This window comes from Procambarus clarkii, chromosome 77, assembly GCF_040958095.1.
Source record: "Procambarus clarkii isolate CNS0578487 chromosome 77, FALCON_Pclarkii_2.0, whole genome shotgun sequence".
Taxonomy (NCBI): Eukaryota; Metazoa; Arthropoda; class Malacostraca; order Decapoda; family Cambaridae; genus Procambarus; species Procambarus clarkii.
This window is the reverse complement of record NC_091226.1, coordinates 16,927,527-16,946,461: the sequence shown is the minus strand read 5'-3', so window position 1 is coordinate 16,946,461 and position 18,935 is coordinate 16,927,527. Positions and strand designations below refer to the sequence as shown.

The 18,935-nt window shown below is 39.6% G+C and overlaps 1 protein-coding gene across 3 annotated transcripts in view; it reads left to right on the top strand.

Moving 5' to 3' along the window:
* Positions 1 to 11,632, top strand: part of LOC123747172 (cyclin-T2) — a 35,120-nt gene extending 23,488 nt beyond the window's left edge. For 2 of the 3 annotated variants that reach the window (XM_045729208.2, XM_069313949.1), the window contains 3 exons: positions 3,104 to 3,392; positions 4,719 to 6,874; positions 10,103 to 11,632. In XM_045729208.2, the coding sequence (XP_045585164.2) occupies positions 3,104 to 3,392; positions 4,719 to 6,874; positions 10,103 to 10,153 (2,496 nt within the window). In that variant the 3' untranslated portion in view covers positions 10,154 to 11,632. Of the gene's footprint in view, positions 1 to 3,103; positions 3,393 to 4,718; positions 7,411 to 10,102 lie in introns of those variants that run through there. The other variant, XM_045729206.2, reaches the window with a different exon arrangement.
* Positions 11,633 to 18,935: the final 7,303 nt, after the last annotated feature.

Below are 18,935 nucleotides of genomic sequence, written 5' to 3'. Positions count from 1 at the left end.
GGGTTTCACCATAGGTTCTGAGAGAATGTGCACCTGAGCTCAGCATTCCACTTCAGCTGATTTTTCAGGCTTCCCTGTGTACAGGAGTCATAACAGATGTGTGTAAAATGTATAACATAGTTTCAATCTACAAAAATGACAGCAGGGAAGACCCTCTCAACCTGTATCATTGACAAGTGTAATAGTCAAAATATAGGAAAAAATAATTCAAATTAATGGGTAGAAAACCTGGAGAAAACTATAATAACACAGTATGGTTTTCAATCTGGAGATCCTGTTTAACAAATTTAATCAGTTTCTATGATTGTGCCACAGAGATATTACAGGAAAGAGATGGTTGGGTTGACTGCATCTATCTGGACCTAAAAAAGGGCTTTGGACAGAGTTCCACATAAGAGGTTGCTCTGGAAACTGGAACATATTGGATGGGTGACAGGTAGGCTTCTAACATGGATGAAAATTTTTCTGACAGAAAAATGAGGGCAGTAATCAGAGGCAATGTATCGGACTGGAGATATGTCACAAGTAGAGTACCACAGGGTTCAGTTCTTGCACCAGTAATGTTCGTTGTCTACATAAACGATCTACAAGATGGAATACAGAATTATATGAACATGTTTGCTGATGATGCTAAGATAATAGGGAAGATAAGAAACTTAGATGATTATCATGCCCTTAAAGAAGACCTGGACAAAATAAGTATATGGAACAGCACTTGGCAATGGAATTTAATGTGAATAAATGCCATGTTATGGAATGTGGAATAGGAGAACATAGCCTCCACACAACCTATAAATTATGTGAGAAATCTTTAAAGAATTCTGATAAAGAAAGAGATCTAGGGGTGGTTCTAGATAGAAAACAATTACCTGAGGATCACTTAAAGAACACTGTGCGAGGAGCCTTTCTTTCTACACTTTCTAACTTCAGAATTGCTTTTACATGCATGATGGCAAAATACTAAAGAAAGTGTTCACGATTTTTGTTAGACCAAAGCTGGAATATGCAGCGGTTGTATGGTATCCATATTTTAAAAAGCACATCAACAAACTGGAAAAGGTGCAAAGGCATGCCACTAAGTAGATAGAAAGGAGACGAGAGAGATACCAAATAATATACACATGGAAGATACTGGAGGGCCAGGTCCCAAATCTGCACAGTAAAATAATATTGTACTGGAGTGAACGATATGGAAGAAAATGCAGAATAGCACCAGTAAAGAGCAGAGGTGCCATAGGCACAATCAGAGAACACTACAGTATAAACATCAGAGGTCCATGGTTGTTCAATGTCCTTCCAGGGACTATAAGAAATATTGCCAGAACAACCGTGGACATCTTCAAGAGGAAACTAGACTTTTCTAAAGAAGTTCCGGACCAACTGGGTTGTGGTGGATATGTGGGCCTGCGGGCCGCTCCAAGCAACAGCCTGGTGAACCAAACTCTCACAAGTCAAGCCTGGCCTCAGACCAGGCTTGGAGAGTAGAAGAACTCCCAGAACCCCATCAAGCACGTAAATGGCTCCCAGAACTGAAGGACAAGAGCTACGAGGAGGCGATATGATCACTATGTACAAAATAGTAACAGGAATCAATAAAATTGATTGATAAGAATTCCCGAGACCTGGAACTTCAAGAACAAGAGTTCATAGATTTAAACTAACTAAACAAAGCTACCGAAGAAATATAAGAAAATTCAGTTTCGCAAACAGAGTGGTAGAGGGTTGGAACAAGTTAGGTGAGAAGGTGGTGGAGGCCAAGACTGTCAGTAATTTCAAAGCGTTATATGGCAGATTGCTGGGAAGACGGGACACCACGAGTGTAGCTCTTGTACTGTAACTACATTTAGGTAATTGCAAAACGTATTTATAGATTTCCCAGCTTGATGTCTTCTTTTGGTAATTACTACTTTCTTTGGAATGGAAAAATATGATGGTACAGATTTGTATTCTTCGCTTAGTAAAAGAGAGTAATTGAAAAGTTTGTATAGTGCAAGTATTTAATGACTGTACTGGGAGAGAGAACGTAACTCCCAAGTTTCTGAAAACAGTCATTGTGTATTGATAGAAAATCAAATGATTTACCTTTGGGGAAAATCATTAACACAGGTTTAGATGTGAAATCAGGTTAACTGATCAGAAGGTTATCTTTCCTTCAAATTGCATCAAGAATTTTGATAGGAAGAATATAAATTTGTGAGAGGGTATGGTTGACTAGGCTGTTGGGGCAGTTACCCTCTCAGAACCATTTACCAAAAGGTAAGTTAAGCAGGGAGGGAGCCGGTGGCTGAGCGGACAGAACACTAGACGCATGATCCTGTGGTCCCGGGTTCGATCCCTGGCTCTGGCGAGAAACGATGGGCAGAGTTTCTATCATCCTGATGCCCCTGTTACCTAGCAGTAAATAGGTACCTGGGTGTTAGTCAGCTGTCACGGGCTGCTTCCTGGGGGTGGAGGCCTGGTCGAGGACCGGGCTGCGGAGACACTAAAGCCCCAAAATCATCTCAAGATAACCTCAAGATAGCAGTACAGTGATAGTCATAGTCTTGAAAAAGATGGAAGACTTTTCTGGAGTGAAATCTTTGGTGAAATATTGTTTGACCTGAAGTGACTCCCCAAGTTTTTGTAATTACTCGTGGTAATCATTTAGAGATAGAATTTTTATTACTTTTATTACAAATCAGCTTTAATATATTTATCAAAACCTTAATTATAATTATGTTTGCTTTCTAAGTGTCTTACAGAAACTGAAGATGAGCCATAAGTGCTTCATAACCAGCATGTTCCAGCTCGTGGCCTTGGCCAAATTCAATTATTCAATTAATTAAGATCAGGCGTGAAGATAAATGTATTTATTATTTGACTTGTAATTGAAGAAGTTTACTGTATTTAGTCACACCTGTATGTACATACACATACACAGTACATGTGTATGACTGTTGGCCATGCATTCTGAGGTCCAAGGTTCCTATGTATATCCAGTAAATCATCTTTCTTTGTCTACCCTTATGTAGTCTCCATGCTTTGCTTCTTGAAAAAATTATCATATTAGATGTAAGTGATTTTGTAAGTTAATTGATAAACTAATATGTTACAAACCCAACAGATTCAGCGGGTAACAGAGGGCAAAGATTGGTTTTGGTATGTTGACAAAACTGTGACCCTTGAGCTACTAGAGACACTGACAGCAGAGTTTCTTGCCATCCTTGATAAATGTCCAAATCGGCTCAAGAAGATCATGAATTCATCACAGCACACAGACGATCGGACCAAAGGCAGCCAGCCAGGATCCTCGTCCACAGTGCCTTCATCACGCTCCATTACAGCAGTGGGATCGTCATCGTCATCGGCCATACCTTCACGTGCTCATGATCACAATTCACACAGTAAAACCGGTAATGTAGTAATACATACAATTATTTTTTCTATTCATTGATTTTGTATAATGTTTTGTGCATTTATGTTTGAATTGGTGATTAGTTTAACAAGGGTATTATATTTTATTCTTGCAAATGTATACTGTTTCTTTTTTCTTAATTACTGTAATAACTAACAGGAACAGTCGTTTATCTTCATCAGCTCGATCATGAGGAAGGGTTTTGAGTGTCGGTAAATCCGTCACAGAAATATTTATATTCTACAGTATTTAATTAAAGTGTCATTTTGTTTCATAATGGGGAGAAGTAGAATTGAGTTTAAATTTATGGCAATATTTGATATCTGTTTTCCTGTGGTTCCTTGTCTCCTAAGTGCCTTAGTCATCCATTACTGTACACAAATGGCTTAATGATGTTCATTCCCTTATGAAAATGCTTGGCCATCTTGCATTTGCTTGTACTACTGTTAAACAGCATTAACAACATTTGTAACTTAAGGCTGGCTGACTGTTTCCTCTTCTGTATTGGTATATCAATCTTGAAGCATAACAAGCATAGGTCTTAGATACTACTAATTTTTTTTACAAAATAATATGGTATAGGGGTGAAATCTTCAATGGTTGCGGAGTGCACAAGAACAACAGTCTTAATTTATATTTTTGGAATGAGAGGAGTAGGTAGGTATATGGTGCTGCAGCCATGTCTTACAGGGCAAATAAGTTGTAGTTATTATCAATTATAGTAACATGAGTCTTCTACATCAGCTCTGGACCTCCCAATTGTTGCGTATTTTTAAATCTACCTCAAAAGTGGGTAAAGAGTTCATGATCAAGTATATTGTATATGTATTTCAGTCGGTGATATTTTAGATAATTTGGACTAAAAGAAATTACTTTTAAAATTTAGATTAACTTAGAAAATTATTAATGTGTGAATTTGATATATCAATAAGTTCCACAGAGGAATCACACTAACATTATATATATATCAACGGGAAAGTCAAGTGAAGCTCGGTGGCGACTCAAACCCGCGACCGGAAGACTCCCAGCCGATGACGCTAATCACTGGACCACCCTGTAACAAGTCAGGGTGGTCCGGTGGTTAGTATCAGCGGCTGGGAGTCTCTTGGTCGCTGGTTCAAGTCACCTCCGAGCTCTAGTTGATTTTCTCATTTCTTATATCAATAAGTCTTTGAAGTTTGAATTAGCCCACTTGATAGTCTACTGTCATTCCCTGTATTCTGATTTGCAGCGCATTAAATTAAAATTGTGATGATTTTTGATAAACAGTATATAATTTTGACCATTTTAAAATGTCTTATTTTATTTTATTTGTGTTTACCAGGTTTGAAGGTGCCTCCATCACAACCTCACCAGCACCAGCAACCACCAAAGCTGAACCTAAAGGAGTATAATGAGAAACGAGAGAAAGAAAGACGCGAGAGGGAGAAAATGAGAGACCGAGATTGTATCGATCCACGTGACAGCAAACAATTCACCATAGTGGCGACGTCTCACTCGTCCCAAAATGTAACTTCTACCGTAGCGTCCATTGCTTCCACTCATGCAGCCTTGCATTCATCTCTCCCCATGCGTGCTAAGAGTGGGAAGAGTAGCAGTGGACGAAGTGCTCACCCCGAGCACGTCAAAACCTCGGCGGTTCATAGCAGCAATCATAAGGCACATGGCCACGGTGCCGCTCAAGTGGCACGCGACTCGCAGCCATCTTTGGAGGCCGTGCGTGTCGGTGCAGAAGCTCCACGTCCGGAGCAGCGGAGGGATATTAGTGCACGTTGTGATAGTGAACGTTATGAGAAGGGTAACAGGACTAGTAGCAGTGTTGTTGATGGCAGGTTGCCAGCAGTGGACATTAAGCCTAGTGTATCTGATATTAGACAACAGCAATTATTAGATGTAAAACCCTCTAGACAGTCTTTAGATTCTTCATTAATAGATAGAAAAAAAGATATTAAAGTTGAACAAAAAACTGCAGATCGTAAACCTCCCGAGGTGAAGCAAGAGCCAGTGAAAGTAAAAACTGAAATAAAAACAGAAGTAAAGACTGAGCCTAAAGAAGAGGTAAAATCACAGTACAACACAATTTATAACAACAGTGAAATGCCTGAGTTTGCACTTGGTGATTTTTTGATGAGTGAAAGTACTTTTCTTAATTTGGGCGATGGTCCCCCAGACGAGCTGTTTGACAACTCTGATACAGAAACTAAACCTGATATTTCTGCCATATTAGAAGGTAATAGTTTATTACCTTCTGCAGCTCATCAAAAGAGCAAGTCTCCTGCATCCTGCCAGCAGCAAGTTGGACACCAGGCTCAACTTACACACAGCAGCAGTAGCCATGTTGCAGCAAATGTTAGTAGTGTAAGTGGGAACGGTGACCAACGGGTTAGTGAAACCGCTGGCTCAACAACAGTACCTAACTACCATAGTGCGCGACACCACCATACCACCACAAATGGTTCAGTACCTGCTCCCCAGCCCGCCCAGATCACTTCTCAGTCTTCAAAGAGCTCCAGTAGTAGAAAGTCTCGTGATAGCGAAAGAAGAAACAGTGAACGTGGCGAGGCTGAGTTGGTTCCTATGGTTACCAAGTTGGAAGACACTAGGTATCGTACTGCTCTTAGTGATCCGGGTACTCCTATCAAAGTGCGCGCTGAAGCGGCCATTGCAACTGCTGCAGTTTCATCCTCCAAACCACCATCTGCTCCATCCTACAATACTACTGCAGTGAATGCTGAGCCAACACAGAAGACTCCTAGTGATCCAGTATTACGTGTGAAGGTGCCTCAGGCAGAGCATCTGAAAGTTCAGGAGCCCCAGACTGAGCCTGCACCTGGTGTTGGTAGTGGTGGCGTTGGTACAGAAAAGAAACACAAACACGACCATCCGCACCACAAGCGCAAAGAGAAAAAGAAGCATAAACATAAAGAAAAAGATAAGCACAAGGATAAGGACCACAAAGAACATAAGGAACACAAGGAACATAAAGAACACAAAGAACACAAAAAGGATAAAAAGCACAAAAAACACAAAGATAAGGATAAAGAAAAAGGACGTAGTAGTGGGGAAGGTGGAACTGGGCCTATTAAAATTACTATTCCTAAAGATAAAATTTTGTTTACACCTGAACAACCATTAGCTCCTTTGCGCCCTAATACAACCGCAGCACCAGCCACTGTTCCTCTACCAGCTGCCACTCCAAATACTACTCCAGGTATCCCAAAGTTTAAGATTACAAAGTCTAAACTTAGCAAAAAGGATCTATTTGGTGGCACTTCCTCCACTTCTCCAGAAAGTAGTCCTGCTGGTGACTTGACTCGCGACAATCCCACTACCTCTTTAAAGATCAAGATCAGCCGGGACCGCCTTCGTCCAGATAAGGAATCCAAGAAACGAGACAGGGACCGCAGCCCAAGTGATGTCCATCCTGCAAAGATCCCACGCAATGGAAGTGAAGCACGGTCCACCCATGCAGCCCCTCAGGTGGGTGGTGGTCAGTACAGACCTCGAGGTGGTGGGGCTGCTGCTCATCGCCTATATCCCCAACAAGAGCAGAGGAAGCACCTACCTCCCCACCACATGAGATCCCAACATCCCCAATATCACAGTGCTCCCCTTCCATCTGGCATGATTCCTATGGTTCAAGCTGGACCTTATCCATACCAACAGTTCTACCCATACCCAATTCCTCCGCCCAATTTTAACTACCCTCCACCTCCATATCATCATCCACTACACCACCCTCATGCACCTCTGCCTTTCATGCCAGCACCACCACCAGTCTACATGCCAGCTCTGCCGCTGCCTTCTCACATGTCTTCAAGCTCGAATCCTCCTCTTCCTACAGAACCACCCCCTCCCACACCTCCCCCGCCTCCCCCTGAATAGTGATAGTTTTTTGTTAGGTGGTGGTAGTTTGTGTACATTATGCACTAATGTAAATTATATCTATATATATATATACATACAAACATACAGTACATATATATGCAACAATGATCACAAAAACACTGATCCAAGTATGCGGAAAAACCACATTTGAAAAATAGATAATGCTTAACGTGTTTTCGGCTAATTTGCCTTCAACGGAGCGAATTAGCCGAAATTAGAATTCGCACTTCATTCTTGTTTGCTCTGGTGAAGGTTAATTAACCGAAAACGCATTAAGCATTCTCTATTTTTCAAATGTGGTTTTTCCGCATATATATATATTTAAAAATATAAATATAAATATAATTTTGCCAGTGTTATAGAGCAAAAAAAAAATTATTTATTTTTTTATTTGCTACTGCTCTTTTTTTCATATTATGTCATACGATAGAATTCCATTCCAACCCCAAGCTCAGGTGTTAACATATAAACCTAAAACGTGCTGCACGCATGCATGGCCACATGCATTACATGTATGTATGTATGCATGCATATATACATACATACACATAGTATATATTTATATATATGAAATGAAACACTAATATGGTAAAGAAATGTTTTATGTAAATACTGTATATAAATCTTGACAATATTGACTCAATATTATACATAAGCTACACTGCACAACGGTGCCATTAATTAAATACATATCCTTACTTAACTGTATCGGGAGTCGAGGGTTAATTTAATATGCTGTGTATGTGGTTTATTACCATATATGTATACCAGCATGCAAATATGTATGCATGCATGCATTTTTTGTACATGTACATAAAACTTATTTAATGCATATATAGGATTCTTGTTAATCTTTTGTGTATTATATAAGATTTCCTTTGCTGTAGCAGAACAATGCTTTTTTTTTTTGTGTGTGTGTGTGTGTGTGTGTGTGTGTGTGTGTGTGTGTGTGTGTGTGTGTGTGTGTGTGTGTGTCTGTGTGTGTTTACTAGTTGTGTTTACTAGTTGTGTTTTTGCGGGGGTTGAGCTTTGCTCTTTCGGCCCGCCTCTCAACTGTCAATCAACTGTTTACTAACTACTTTTTTTTTTTTTTTTTTTTTTTACCGCACCACACACACACCCCAGGAAGCAGCCCGTGACAGCTGCCTAACTCCCAGGTACCTATTTACTGCTAGGTAACAGGGGCACTTAGGGTGAAAGAAACTTTGCCCATTTGTTTCTGCCTCGTGCGGGAATCGAACCCGCGCCACAGAATTACGAGTCCTGCGCGCTATCCACCAGGCTACGAGGCCCCTAAGTGTGTGTGTGTGTGTGTGTCTGTGTGTGTGTGTGTGTGTCTCTGTGTGTGCACTATTCACTATTGAACAAACAGTAGAGTCAATTCCATGCAAACTTAATACTTACTTCATATTACAAGTGCATTTTTCTTGATTTTTTCATTATTTACATCAAATATATCAAAACTCGTGGTATTAATGTTTGGTGTAATTTTGAAAATGTATCTGCGATTCACTTTGTAAGACAACACACAGGTCTTTCTAGTTATTTACATATGCAGTTGAATTTAAATAACAGGTTACTGTTGAGAATTTTTGTGAAAGTGTTGGTCATAGAAGTAATCTTGTGTACAGTATATCATTGTGTGATGGTAGTATTCTCATTTACAGTAAAAAGTTCCTTCTTGCATGCTTCTGCCTCTAATAACGTATACAAGTATAATCAAAATTTATAAAGTTCTTTGAGTTAATAGCCTCTAGTTCTTAACCACTGCACTGCGCATAGCACCTTAAGGTCCTCGACCCATGGTTAAGAATGATTGTTAAGTGTAGGAGTTGAGAGTGATTGTTTTGAAAGTTTAAAGGGAAGTCTTAAGCTTAAAATTTCTCGCCGAATGTTGAACCGACTCTGAATAGCATGGCACATGAAGAAAATTCCATGGAACTCTGTACGTCCACTTATTGTGATAGTATAGCGATGTACTAAACATTTTTGAAAGTCCCAGTTAGATTTTGTTAAGGATCGTAATATTACTGCCAAATAAAAGTACCCGAGAAAAAAAAATAGGTTCACGGGAGCAGGTGCATTAAAACACTTAGAATGCAAAATGCGTTTGAAGTTAAATGCAGTTGACATTGATATGCTCCGTAATTGAAGACAAGCTGATTAATACGTAAAGTATGTATATTTATACAAATCACCCAGTGCTCAGCTTTAAGTTTGTTAAATATAGCATTTAATGCAAAAAAAGTGAGCTTTTCATGTTGATATGGATGTGCCTTTTAGTTTTTGCATGTGTGGCTATGTTTGTGTGTTTTGTACATAAGCTTCAATCTTTTGCCTATGGGAGTGGTGTACCATTTATATATTCTTACTTTTCTTCTCTATATGTATTTTATGTATTTTCTTAAATACTCAGACATTCATATTACACTACTTTCATTGTCATTGTTTCCTAAAATCACATTCCATCTTGTGTGTGATTATATTTATTGAAATTGTTTATATATTTTTATATATATATATATGTACAGTATTGTAATGTGAAGTTGTTCAATAAGCCATCTTAGTCTTCCTAGTGTATTGTAGTAACTGGTGTTTTCTGCATGTGTGTATATATGCTTTCTTATCTACACTGTAGACTTAGTCTCTTGTTATTGCTTTGGTTATGCCTTTATATATAGACATCACTTCTTAGAGGGACACACTCACATGTATTATCTATATAGTATATGTATACATGTTTCTTCTTTGTCCTTGATTGTGGTGTACTAATAAGCTGTTTCCCTGGTGGTTTCTGAGTGGTGTTTGGATGCTTTGCAGGTACCCATAAAGGACTTGGATCCCAGTAGGTGGAGCTCTCAGAGGCAGTAGTACTGGCAAACATTTGTAGGCAACTGACCTGACATGACCTAGCCTCCCTGACCCAACATGAGCTGGTGTTATGTTCCCTTACCTGATCTTGGCCACAAGGCATTTATATCAATGGCACGTACAATTTAGTGCCTGTTATATAGAGTTGTGAAGGGCTAGTAGATATCTTCAAAGTAAACATAATGTTGATTCATTATTAGATATAATTTTGGTACATGAAATGTGTCAATAGTTTTGTGAGCCAGTCGGTGAGAGGGGGAGTGGTGAGGACCAGCTCGGGAGGGTCAGGAGCGTGGGGCTGTGCTGGTGGTGGGTGCAGGTGGTTGGATATGGCCTCACAACACACGTGTAGTGTATTCTGTTGGTGTCTGCTTAGTTTGGGTATGGCTCTTGGCCAGCCTGCACTGGGAAGTCCTTGTTGCAACTCCATGTTTACACACAATCTTTGTTTCTTGTAGCACACTTACGGGTCAATTGGCAGGCAGTTGTGAGTTTCTTAGACAGCTAAGCATTCCATGACTAGTCGAGTCAGTTTTAGCACGTCCCAAAATTAGGGTGCCCCAGACCCTTAGCCCCGCCCATCCTTTGCCACTCGCTCCCCACCACCTGCAACACCAGCTTGGGTAATACCAAAACTCGTCCATGCTTGGTCAGTGTGGCAGCGTGTCAGGCTCAGTGCACATTTACTTGCTAGTACACACAAGAACCCTGAGAGCCACGGGCTGCTGCAGAAACCAACCTTCCTCTGTGGCTGTTCGGGATCTTCCTCAACACTGGAGGACGAGGCGCTGCACAGGTCTTCTGGTCATCGGCTGTGATGAGTCACTACCACGGTCCAATACTGCTACTGCGGCTGTGGTTGTGACATCTTTAACCTCAACATTTTCACTTTATATAGATTCATTTTTCTTTCCCCACAACATGACTTTTTAGAACCAGAAAGTCATCTATACTTAGAAATGTTTAATCTTGAGCCGCTCTTTTTTTTTTTTTTGTATTGTACTTACTACTTATGCATCATAATCATAATCATACTACGCAGAGCTTGTATCATCAGCATGTATGTGTTATGTTGTGAGGGTTTTTTAATTTTGAAAATCATCTTCTCTGTGAGAAGATTTGTTGGAACTCCGTTGTATGTGTAATGGAGTTTCTCCCCCTAGTTTCCGTATGTCCCAGTGACTTTTGGAAGCTAACTTTGGTTCATACGCCTCAGGTACTCTCATGGTAACACCAGCAGTCATATTTACCCTGCATAACATGAAATAACCATTTCTGTTTATATATATTTATTATTTACTATTAATGTTATTCTTGTGTTGTTAGTTTGTGGAGCGAAAAAAAATATTGATGCATCAGGCGAAGGAAACTGTTCAAGTTTTGCTCAATGCTTTTTGTGATGAAACATGGACAAACCACATGCATTAGTTTTTGTATAGCAGTTGTTGTACAAAATGAAACAATGTTTTTGTAAACTGACTTGCTTTTTATTTCCATTTGCCTCATGTTATCAAAAGCATATATGAAACAGCAGTTAGGAACACACATTCTAACTGGTAGTAGAAATGCTGGTATAGTGTTTGTGAAATGACTAATTCATTTTCATTTTTTCAAATACTATTAGACAGTAAATGATTACAATTTTGATTTTTAGTGATATAAGGAAGGTTGTGTGGACCAACATTTCTTCAAAAGATCTATATTTTGCCTTGCAAACCCTAATGCAGTATTGGTATACTCCAAATTGGTAATGAGCCATGAGATGCTTCTGAATTTGATCTTAACTTTAAATTGCTCAAGTATTTTCTATCTTGTATTAATCAGAGATTGTAAATATCATCATGTGATGCATCTGTTGCTGAAAGAGGCACGTTGATTAGAAATAGTCATAGAAATAGAAAATATTCTCTTGAACTATAATTCCAATAAAAGTCATTACTTCATACATAAATGTTTGAGAACCAATCTGTATGTTACATGTTTTTTATTCTAAGTGTCAACTTTAATTACAGTAAAGATGTACATTTTATGGGCATTGATTAAATATTTAATTTTTTATTTTTGTTTGCCTAAAGATCAGGCTAGAAAATACTAGAAAACTATATTTAATTTAAAATGTTAAAAGAAAACAATTTAGGCTCTGAAGACAAGTCTGTCATTTATTGATCTTAGTAGGAAGCTAAAGATGATAATTTTGGTAACTTGGTTGTGGTAGATTAAGGAGCTTAAGGAGGAGTTAAGGAGCGTTGAGGAGGATTGAGGTTACGACCTTGTTATGACCTTGAGCAATACTACAACAAAATATAAATATAACTTTACCAAAATTTGAAGAAGTCCTGATGCCGGGGGAGCCGGTGAGCCGAGCGGACAGCACGCTGGACTTGTGATCCTGTGGTCTTGGGTTCGATCCCGGGCGCCAGCGAGAAGCAATGGGCAGAGTTTCTTTCACCCGATGCACCTGTTACCTAGCAGTAAAATAGGTACCTGGTTGTTAATCAGCTGTCACAGGCTGCTTCCTGGGGGTGGAGGCCTGGTCGAGGACCGGGCCGCGGGGAAACTAAAAAGCCCCGAAATCATCTCTAGATAACCTCTAGATGCCATGGGTTGTTTCCAGACTGGGGCAGGGTTTCAGAGATTTTCTATGCAATATTCTACTTTTGTAAGTTGGTCTTAAACTGCTGAGGATAGGCATCTAGTGATTTATATACAAGGACTAACCAGATTTAGAATGTCTATTTTGATTATCAGCACTTTAACCATATCATTTGTGGTGATTAGCAGCTCTATGCAGCTGACTTACCCCATTTTGCAGCCTGTTTTATATTACATCTGTAAATATTGAATTTCAGTATTCATTCCTCACTCTCATAATGATCTTTTGTGGAAGTTTTAGTTAAAGCTGCAAACATTGCATTTGTCTCATTTAGGAGAACAGTTATAAAGGGGACATTGTTTTGCATGTTTTGATGCCTTATATGTTGCTAGAGCACTTTGTCATGGGTTCGTATCCTGGCCGGGGAGGATATACTGGGCGCAAATCCTTAACTGTAGCCTCTGTTTAACTCAACAGTAAAATGAGTACTTGGTTGTAAAAACGATTCTTCGCGGCGGGGATCATATTCCAGGGACCTGCCCGAAACGCTACGCGCACTAGTGGCTGTACAAGAATATAACAACTCTTGTATATATCTCAAAAAAAAAAAAATACAAAAGATGTTATCGTGTTTGTGGAAGTGTTGGGTATTTTTTCTTGATATTAATATTTGTGGCTCTGGTAGGGGTGCCACTTTGTGTCCTGTCTAGTGTTTGACCAAGTTCATGGTAGAGTTTAGACATTTCTTGGCATATTTTTCCTCTCTCTCTTAAAAATCTCCCTGGTGTGTATGGGTGTTACTGTATTCATAATGGCATTCTTTTGATTTTATTTACTTGGTTCCTTTGATATGAAATGCTGGGCAATCTCTCTTAAAACATTCCTTCTTGTTTAGTGACTTTACAGTTTTGGGTGGAAAAATTTGCAATTTTCAGAGCAACAGGTACCTATATTTTGGATAGTTCTGAAATTTGTTGGGTGTTTATAATTGCATGTTCCATTAGTTCTTCCTGATAACCCATATTTACATACACGCCATGCATAATAGTGGCAGGTTCCAGGTGATGCATTTAATCTTCACTGACTTATTGGATCCATGACCTCAATATTAACATGGGTAACTCTGGGCACTTAATGGATCAGAGATCTGTTTCTTACTGCCAGAGCTACATTCTCCTGCTAACAGTCACAAACCTCTTGGAAATATCCTGATGTTCAGGATCAGCCATTTTGCTTTACTATTTTGATCAAATTGTTAGTGAATCTGATTCCCTTTAACATCACATGTTTATGCCTTTCTGCTCTCTTATTGGCATTCTGAACTTTTGAACAAGCACAGATGATGCTTGGCATTTTCTTTTGATAATTGCTTTGCTCAGTATTAACACATTTGCTCAAGGTAAGGTCGAGTTTGGTGGTATACTAAATGGCTTTTGCACTCTCCTGCCATGTATGGTAGCATAAAAAATGCATAAGGCTGACTGTCCTGTGAAAGGCCGTTCCTATTTAAAACATCCATGAACTGCAACTCTCACTTATACAATTTATGCCTGAAACTTCGTAACTAGTTTGTTTATACTTTCATAGGCAACTCACGCAACATCTGTAACCCTATTTGTGAACAAGTGTTTACCAAAATCCAAACTTAAAAAATTTAAGTAAACCGTGTTGTGTTCTAATTTGGATTAATTATATAGAACTTTATTTATTCCCTTTGTTAAACCTTTTTTTTTTTATCCATTTGTACATTTCAATCATGGTCCATCTTACTCACTCAGCAACTTTAAGGGAATGTAAATTTAATTTTCTTGGACTTGCAATAAGTAATGTTCCTAATGCCTGTGATTGACCTAGTCATAGTCGATTGACCTGTGTATCCTCAAGCATTAAATCCATTTTGTATTACAGTGCCCAAAATTGCATTTTAAAATCCATGTGGTGTCTTACCAAAGCAAGATTAAGTTTATAGTAGGCATCCATCAGTCTCAGGAGACTATGGAGTTGTGCTCTGGTTGTCGGTCTGGAGTGGCCTCACCAGGGCGCAAAGCCTGGGTAGGTTGATATGGAGAAGCTGTTACCCAGGCAGCAGGTCCCCCCTCTCCACGGTACTGAAAGTCTCCAATGGAAAGGCATACACCAATACGATTGGTTCCAGCGCCGTCGCAGAGATTAAGTTTAGGAATATTGTAACATTAAACCTTTTATTATTGTAGAACTTAATATGAATTCCAGTATTCTTTTTGTCTTATTTTGAACATTCGCGCGTTTTCTTCTTGGTTTTAGATCCCTACTAATCATGACTCCGATCCTTCACAATTTACTTGGGGCCATTTCACTGTTGTTTAGTTGATGTCTGGTACTTGCTTCTTATTTTCCTAGGTTTAGAACCCTAATTTATCAGCACTGACTGGACTGAAAATTTTCAGTCTAATCTGAAAGTGTTTAGACCCGGTAACATTTTTTGTCTTTGCATTTATTCCCTGCCCTAATTTAGTGACCACACACATTTGGAAACCACTTGTCAATTTTTAATCAATTCTCTTAATTCTGAGATATACTGTACAGTACAATACAGTATATGATAATCCAACCCATATACAGTATATGAAATGAGAGGACTCTTATGAAGTCGAAACTGCAGTACAGGGAAAGGAAGCCATTAACAAGGCCAGATAATAGGTGAGATTACAGCAGAAGTGTTGAGGTTATCTTGAGATGATTTCAATGCTTAGTGTCCCCGCGGCCCTGTCCTCTACCAGGCCTCCACCCCCAGGAAGCAGCCCGTGACAGCTGACTTAACACCCAGGTACCTATTTACTGCTAGGTAACAGGAGCATAGGGTGAAAGAAACTCTGCCCATTGTTTCTCACTGGCGCCCGGGATCAAACCCGGGACCACAGGATCACAAGTCCAGGTTGACCGGAAAAAGTAAAGTATGAAAAATGCTGCTGAAGATAGCGCCCTAGATGAAAATATCTTAGAGGAGTTTAGTTTCTCTTCATCTAGCCTTTAGCTCCATTTTTTATACCTTACTTTTTTTTTCATTTGCACATCACCTCATCCACTCTGGCTTCCTTCCATTGTATATCTGAGATTTGAATTCATAAGGGACCTCTTTATCTTCTACTTCTTCAATGCCTTTAACCTTTCCTCGTAACACTTGTCTCAGTTTCTGCAGCTATTTAGTTGCATGTCTTCACCTTTTCCAGTTTGTTGATGTGCTGCTTAAGATATGGGCACAACACAACTGCTGCATATACCAAATTTGGTCACACACAGGTTGTGAACAATTTCTTTAGTATCTCACCATTCATGTATTTAAAAGCAATTCTGAAATTGGAAACTGTAGCATAGGCTCCTCACACAATGTTGATTGTGTGGTCCTAAGGTGACAGTTTTCTGTCTAGAAACCACCTATCTTTCTATCAGAAACCGCTCTTTCTATCAGAATTTTGTAAAAAAAAAATTTTCACATAATTTGTATGTTGTGTGGGGTCTATGTTCTATTCCCCATTCTATAAAATGGCATTTATTCACATTAAATTCCATTTGCCAAGTGGTGCTCCATATACTTATTTTGTCCAGGTCTTCTTGAAGGGCATGACAATCATCTAAGTTTCTTATCTTCACTATTATCTTAGCATCATCAGCAAACATGTTCATATAATAATGTATTCCATCTGGTAGATCGTTTAAGTAGACTGTGGTTGTATCAGAAATTAAGTAAATTCGTTACACAGGACCTTCCAAATCGAATACCATACCATTTGCCCCTGTTATTGTATAATTTTGCTCTAGGTTTTCTACCAATTTGGCTTTAATTATTTTTTGCAATATTTCGACTACTACAATTATCAATGATACAGGTCTATAATTAAGGGGAAGGGTCTTCTCTACTGCCACTTGTGTACACTGCAACTATGTTAGCATTTTTCCATACATTTGCCAGGACATAGAGATGCCTGAAAAATCAATTGAAGTAGAATGCCGAGCTCAGGTGTGCATACTCTCAGAACTTAAGGTGAAACTCCATCTGGGCCAAATGCTTTCTAATTAAGCTCTGCTTTGTTCTTGGCGCCTCAAGCATTTCTTCAATTTGGTCTCTAGACACCTCAATGTTGTTTTGACATTTGTCTACTATCCTTTTCTCCAAATTTATTTTTCTTTTCACAATAACATGTAGTTGTTTCGTGCTTCTCTCTATGGCTGGTATTTTTAAAGTATATAAAATCTTATATAGTACGATGGTAATCCTAAAAATCTCATTAGTTTAAGAGATGGCTGTGGCTACTGCTGGATGGCTTCAAGGTGTACATTTAAAGGTGCTATACTTCCATTGCTAGTGACATGACTAAGATAACGCACTTTAGCTTTAGCAAATGTGGACTTATCCAAATTAATGGTGAGGCCAGCCTGGAACAGTTTGCAACTTAGTTGATGCAATCGGAGTAGGTGTTCTTCCCAGGTGTTGGTGGCAACAACGATGTCATCCAGGTAGGCGTAGGTGTCGTCGAGGCCTTGGATGACGACGTTGACAGCTCACTGGAAGGTAGCCGGGGCACTGCAGAGTCCAAAAGGTAAGTGTTCGTACCTAACGTGGCCAAAAGGAGTGGTGAAAGCAGAGATATCCTTAGCACGCTCAGTGGGTCATTTGATAATAGCCCTTTAAGAGGACAATAACTTAGCATTCCTGATTGCATTTAGGATGTCATTGCGTGGCAAGGGGTAAGAGACTTTACCTGTGGCAGAGTTCACTTTTCTATAGTCAGTAGACAGTCTTACCTTGCCATGATGAATGAATACCATCAAGCAAAAATACAATTTGTATTTTGTATTTGTATGAGGGATGGATACCAGGATACAAGGCCAGCCCCAAGGGGGACTCACAGGGTGTAGCTAGTCCATTGTTACAATGTACCTGTTGTTACACACGGAAATTACAGTAGCATGGTGCATCAAATGAACAAATCTACAAGGAGGGTAGGTTCGAACCCTCGTCACGGCCCTTGTGGATTTGTTAATTTACCTGTTGTTGGTCTTGCGGATACATGTCATATCGTACACATGAATCGCTTGTGGATTTTGAGACCTATTTAACTTAACCTAGCTCAACCTAACCTAACCCTCCCTCAACCTGAGCTAACACAGCCTAGCATAACTATATATACGGTTTTAACAAACACAAAACTAGCTTCGAGGAAACGTCTCGTGTACGGAAGGACCAGTTCCCGTTCTTGCGATAAGGTCCTGAATATTTGCTTTGGAAAGGAGAGCTAGAGAAAGGAAAATAGGCAAGTACATAGTCGCCCACTTTATATTTACTTTAGATTGTTTATAAACTTTCATATTATTCTGAGAGGGTAACAAATTAAAGCAAACTTCTGAACTTGTTAAAGCTTATGTCTTTTTAAGAAACTAAGAGACATTGAATGAATCACTGAAGGTGTTAGAGGTTAATGAATCTATAAAAGCCTTACGGGCGAAGAACATCTCATAAGGAGATACTCCAAGGGATTCATTAGGAGTGTTTCTGAAAATAAGCATGATGAGGTCTAATTGAGTATTGCAATCTTTCTCAGTACTGATGCAGAACTTCTTTAGCAATGACTTTATGGTCTGATGACTATGTTCTAAAGTTCCTTTCGACTGTCTGTCACAAGGAATGACAGACTGTCCATGTACGTCTGAACTTCAATTAGGTTGTGATCTGAGTAACATGTATTTGTAATCATTATGTCCCTAATCAGTTTATCATTGTAAAAATAAGATATGAGGTGTTTTCTTCCCTAGATGGTTCTACTCTTTGCTGGTTTAAGGCAAATCTGTCACACAGTTGCCAGAGGTCATCGGGGCGTGTCCCGATGGACAGGTGTGTCTGGCATGGGACAGATGTGCCTGGCATGGGACAGATGTGCCTGGCATGGGACAGATGTGTCTGACATGGGACAGATGTGTCTGGTATGGGACAGATGTGCCTGGCATGGGACAGATGTGCCTGGCATGGGACAGGTGTGCCTGGCATGGGACAGGTGTGCCTGGCATATGGGACAGATGTACCTGGCATGGGACAGATGTGCCTAGCATGGGACAGGTGTACCTAGCATGGGACAGATGTGCCTGGCATGGGACAGATGTGCCTAGCATGGGACAGGTGTACCTAGCATGGGACAGGTGTACCTAGCATGGGAC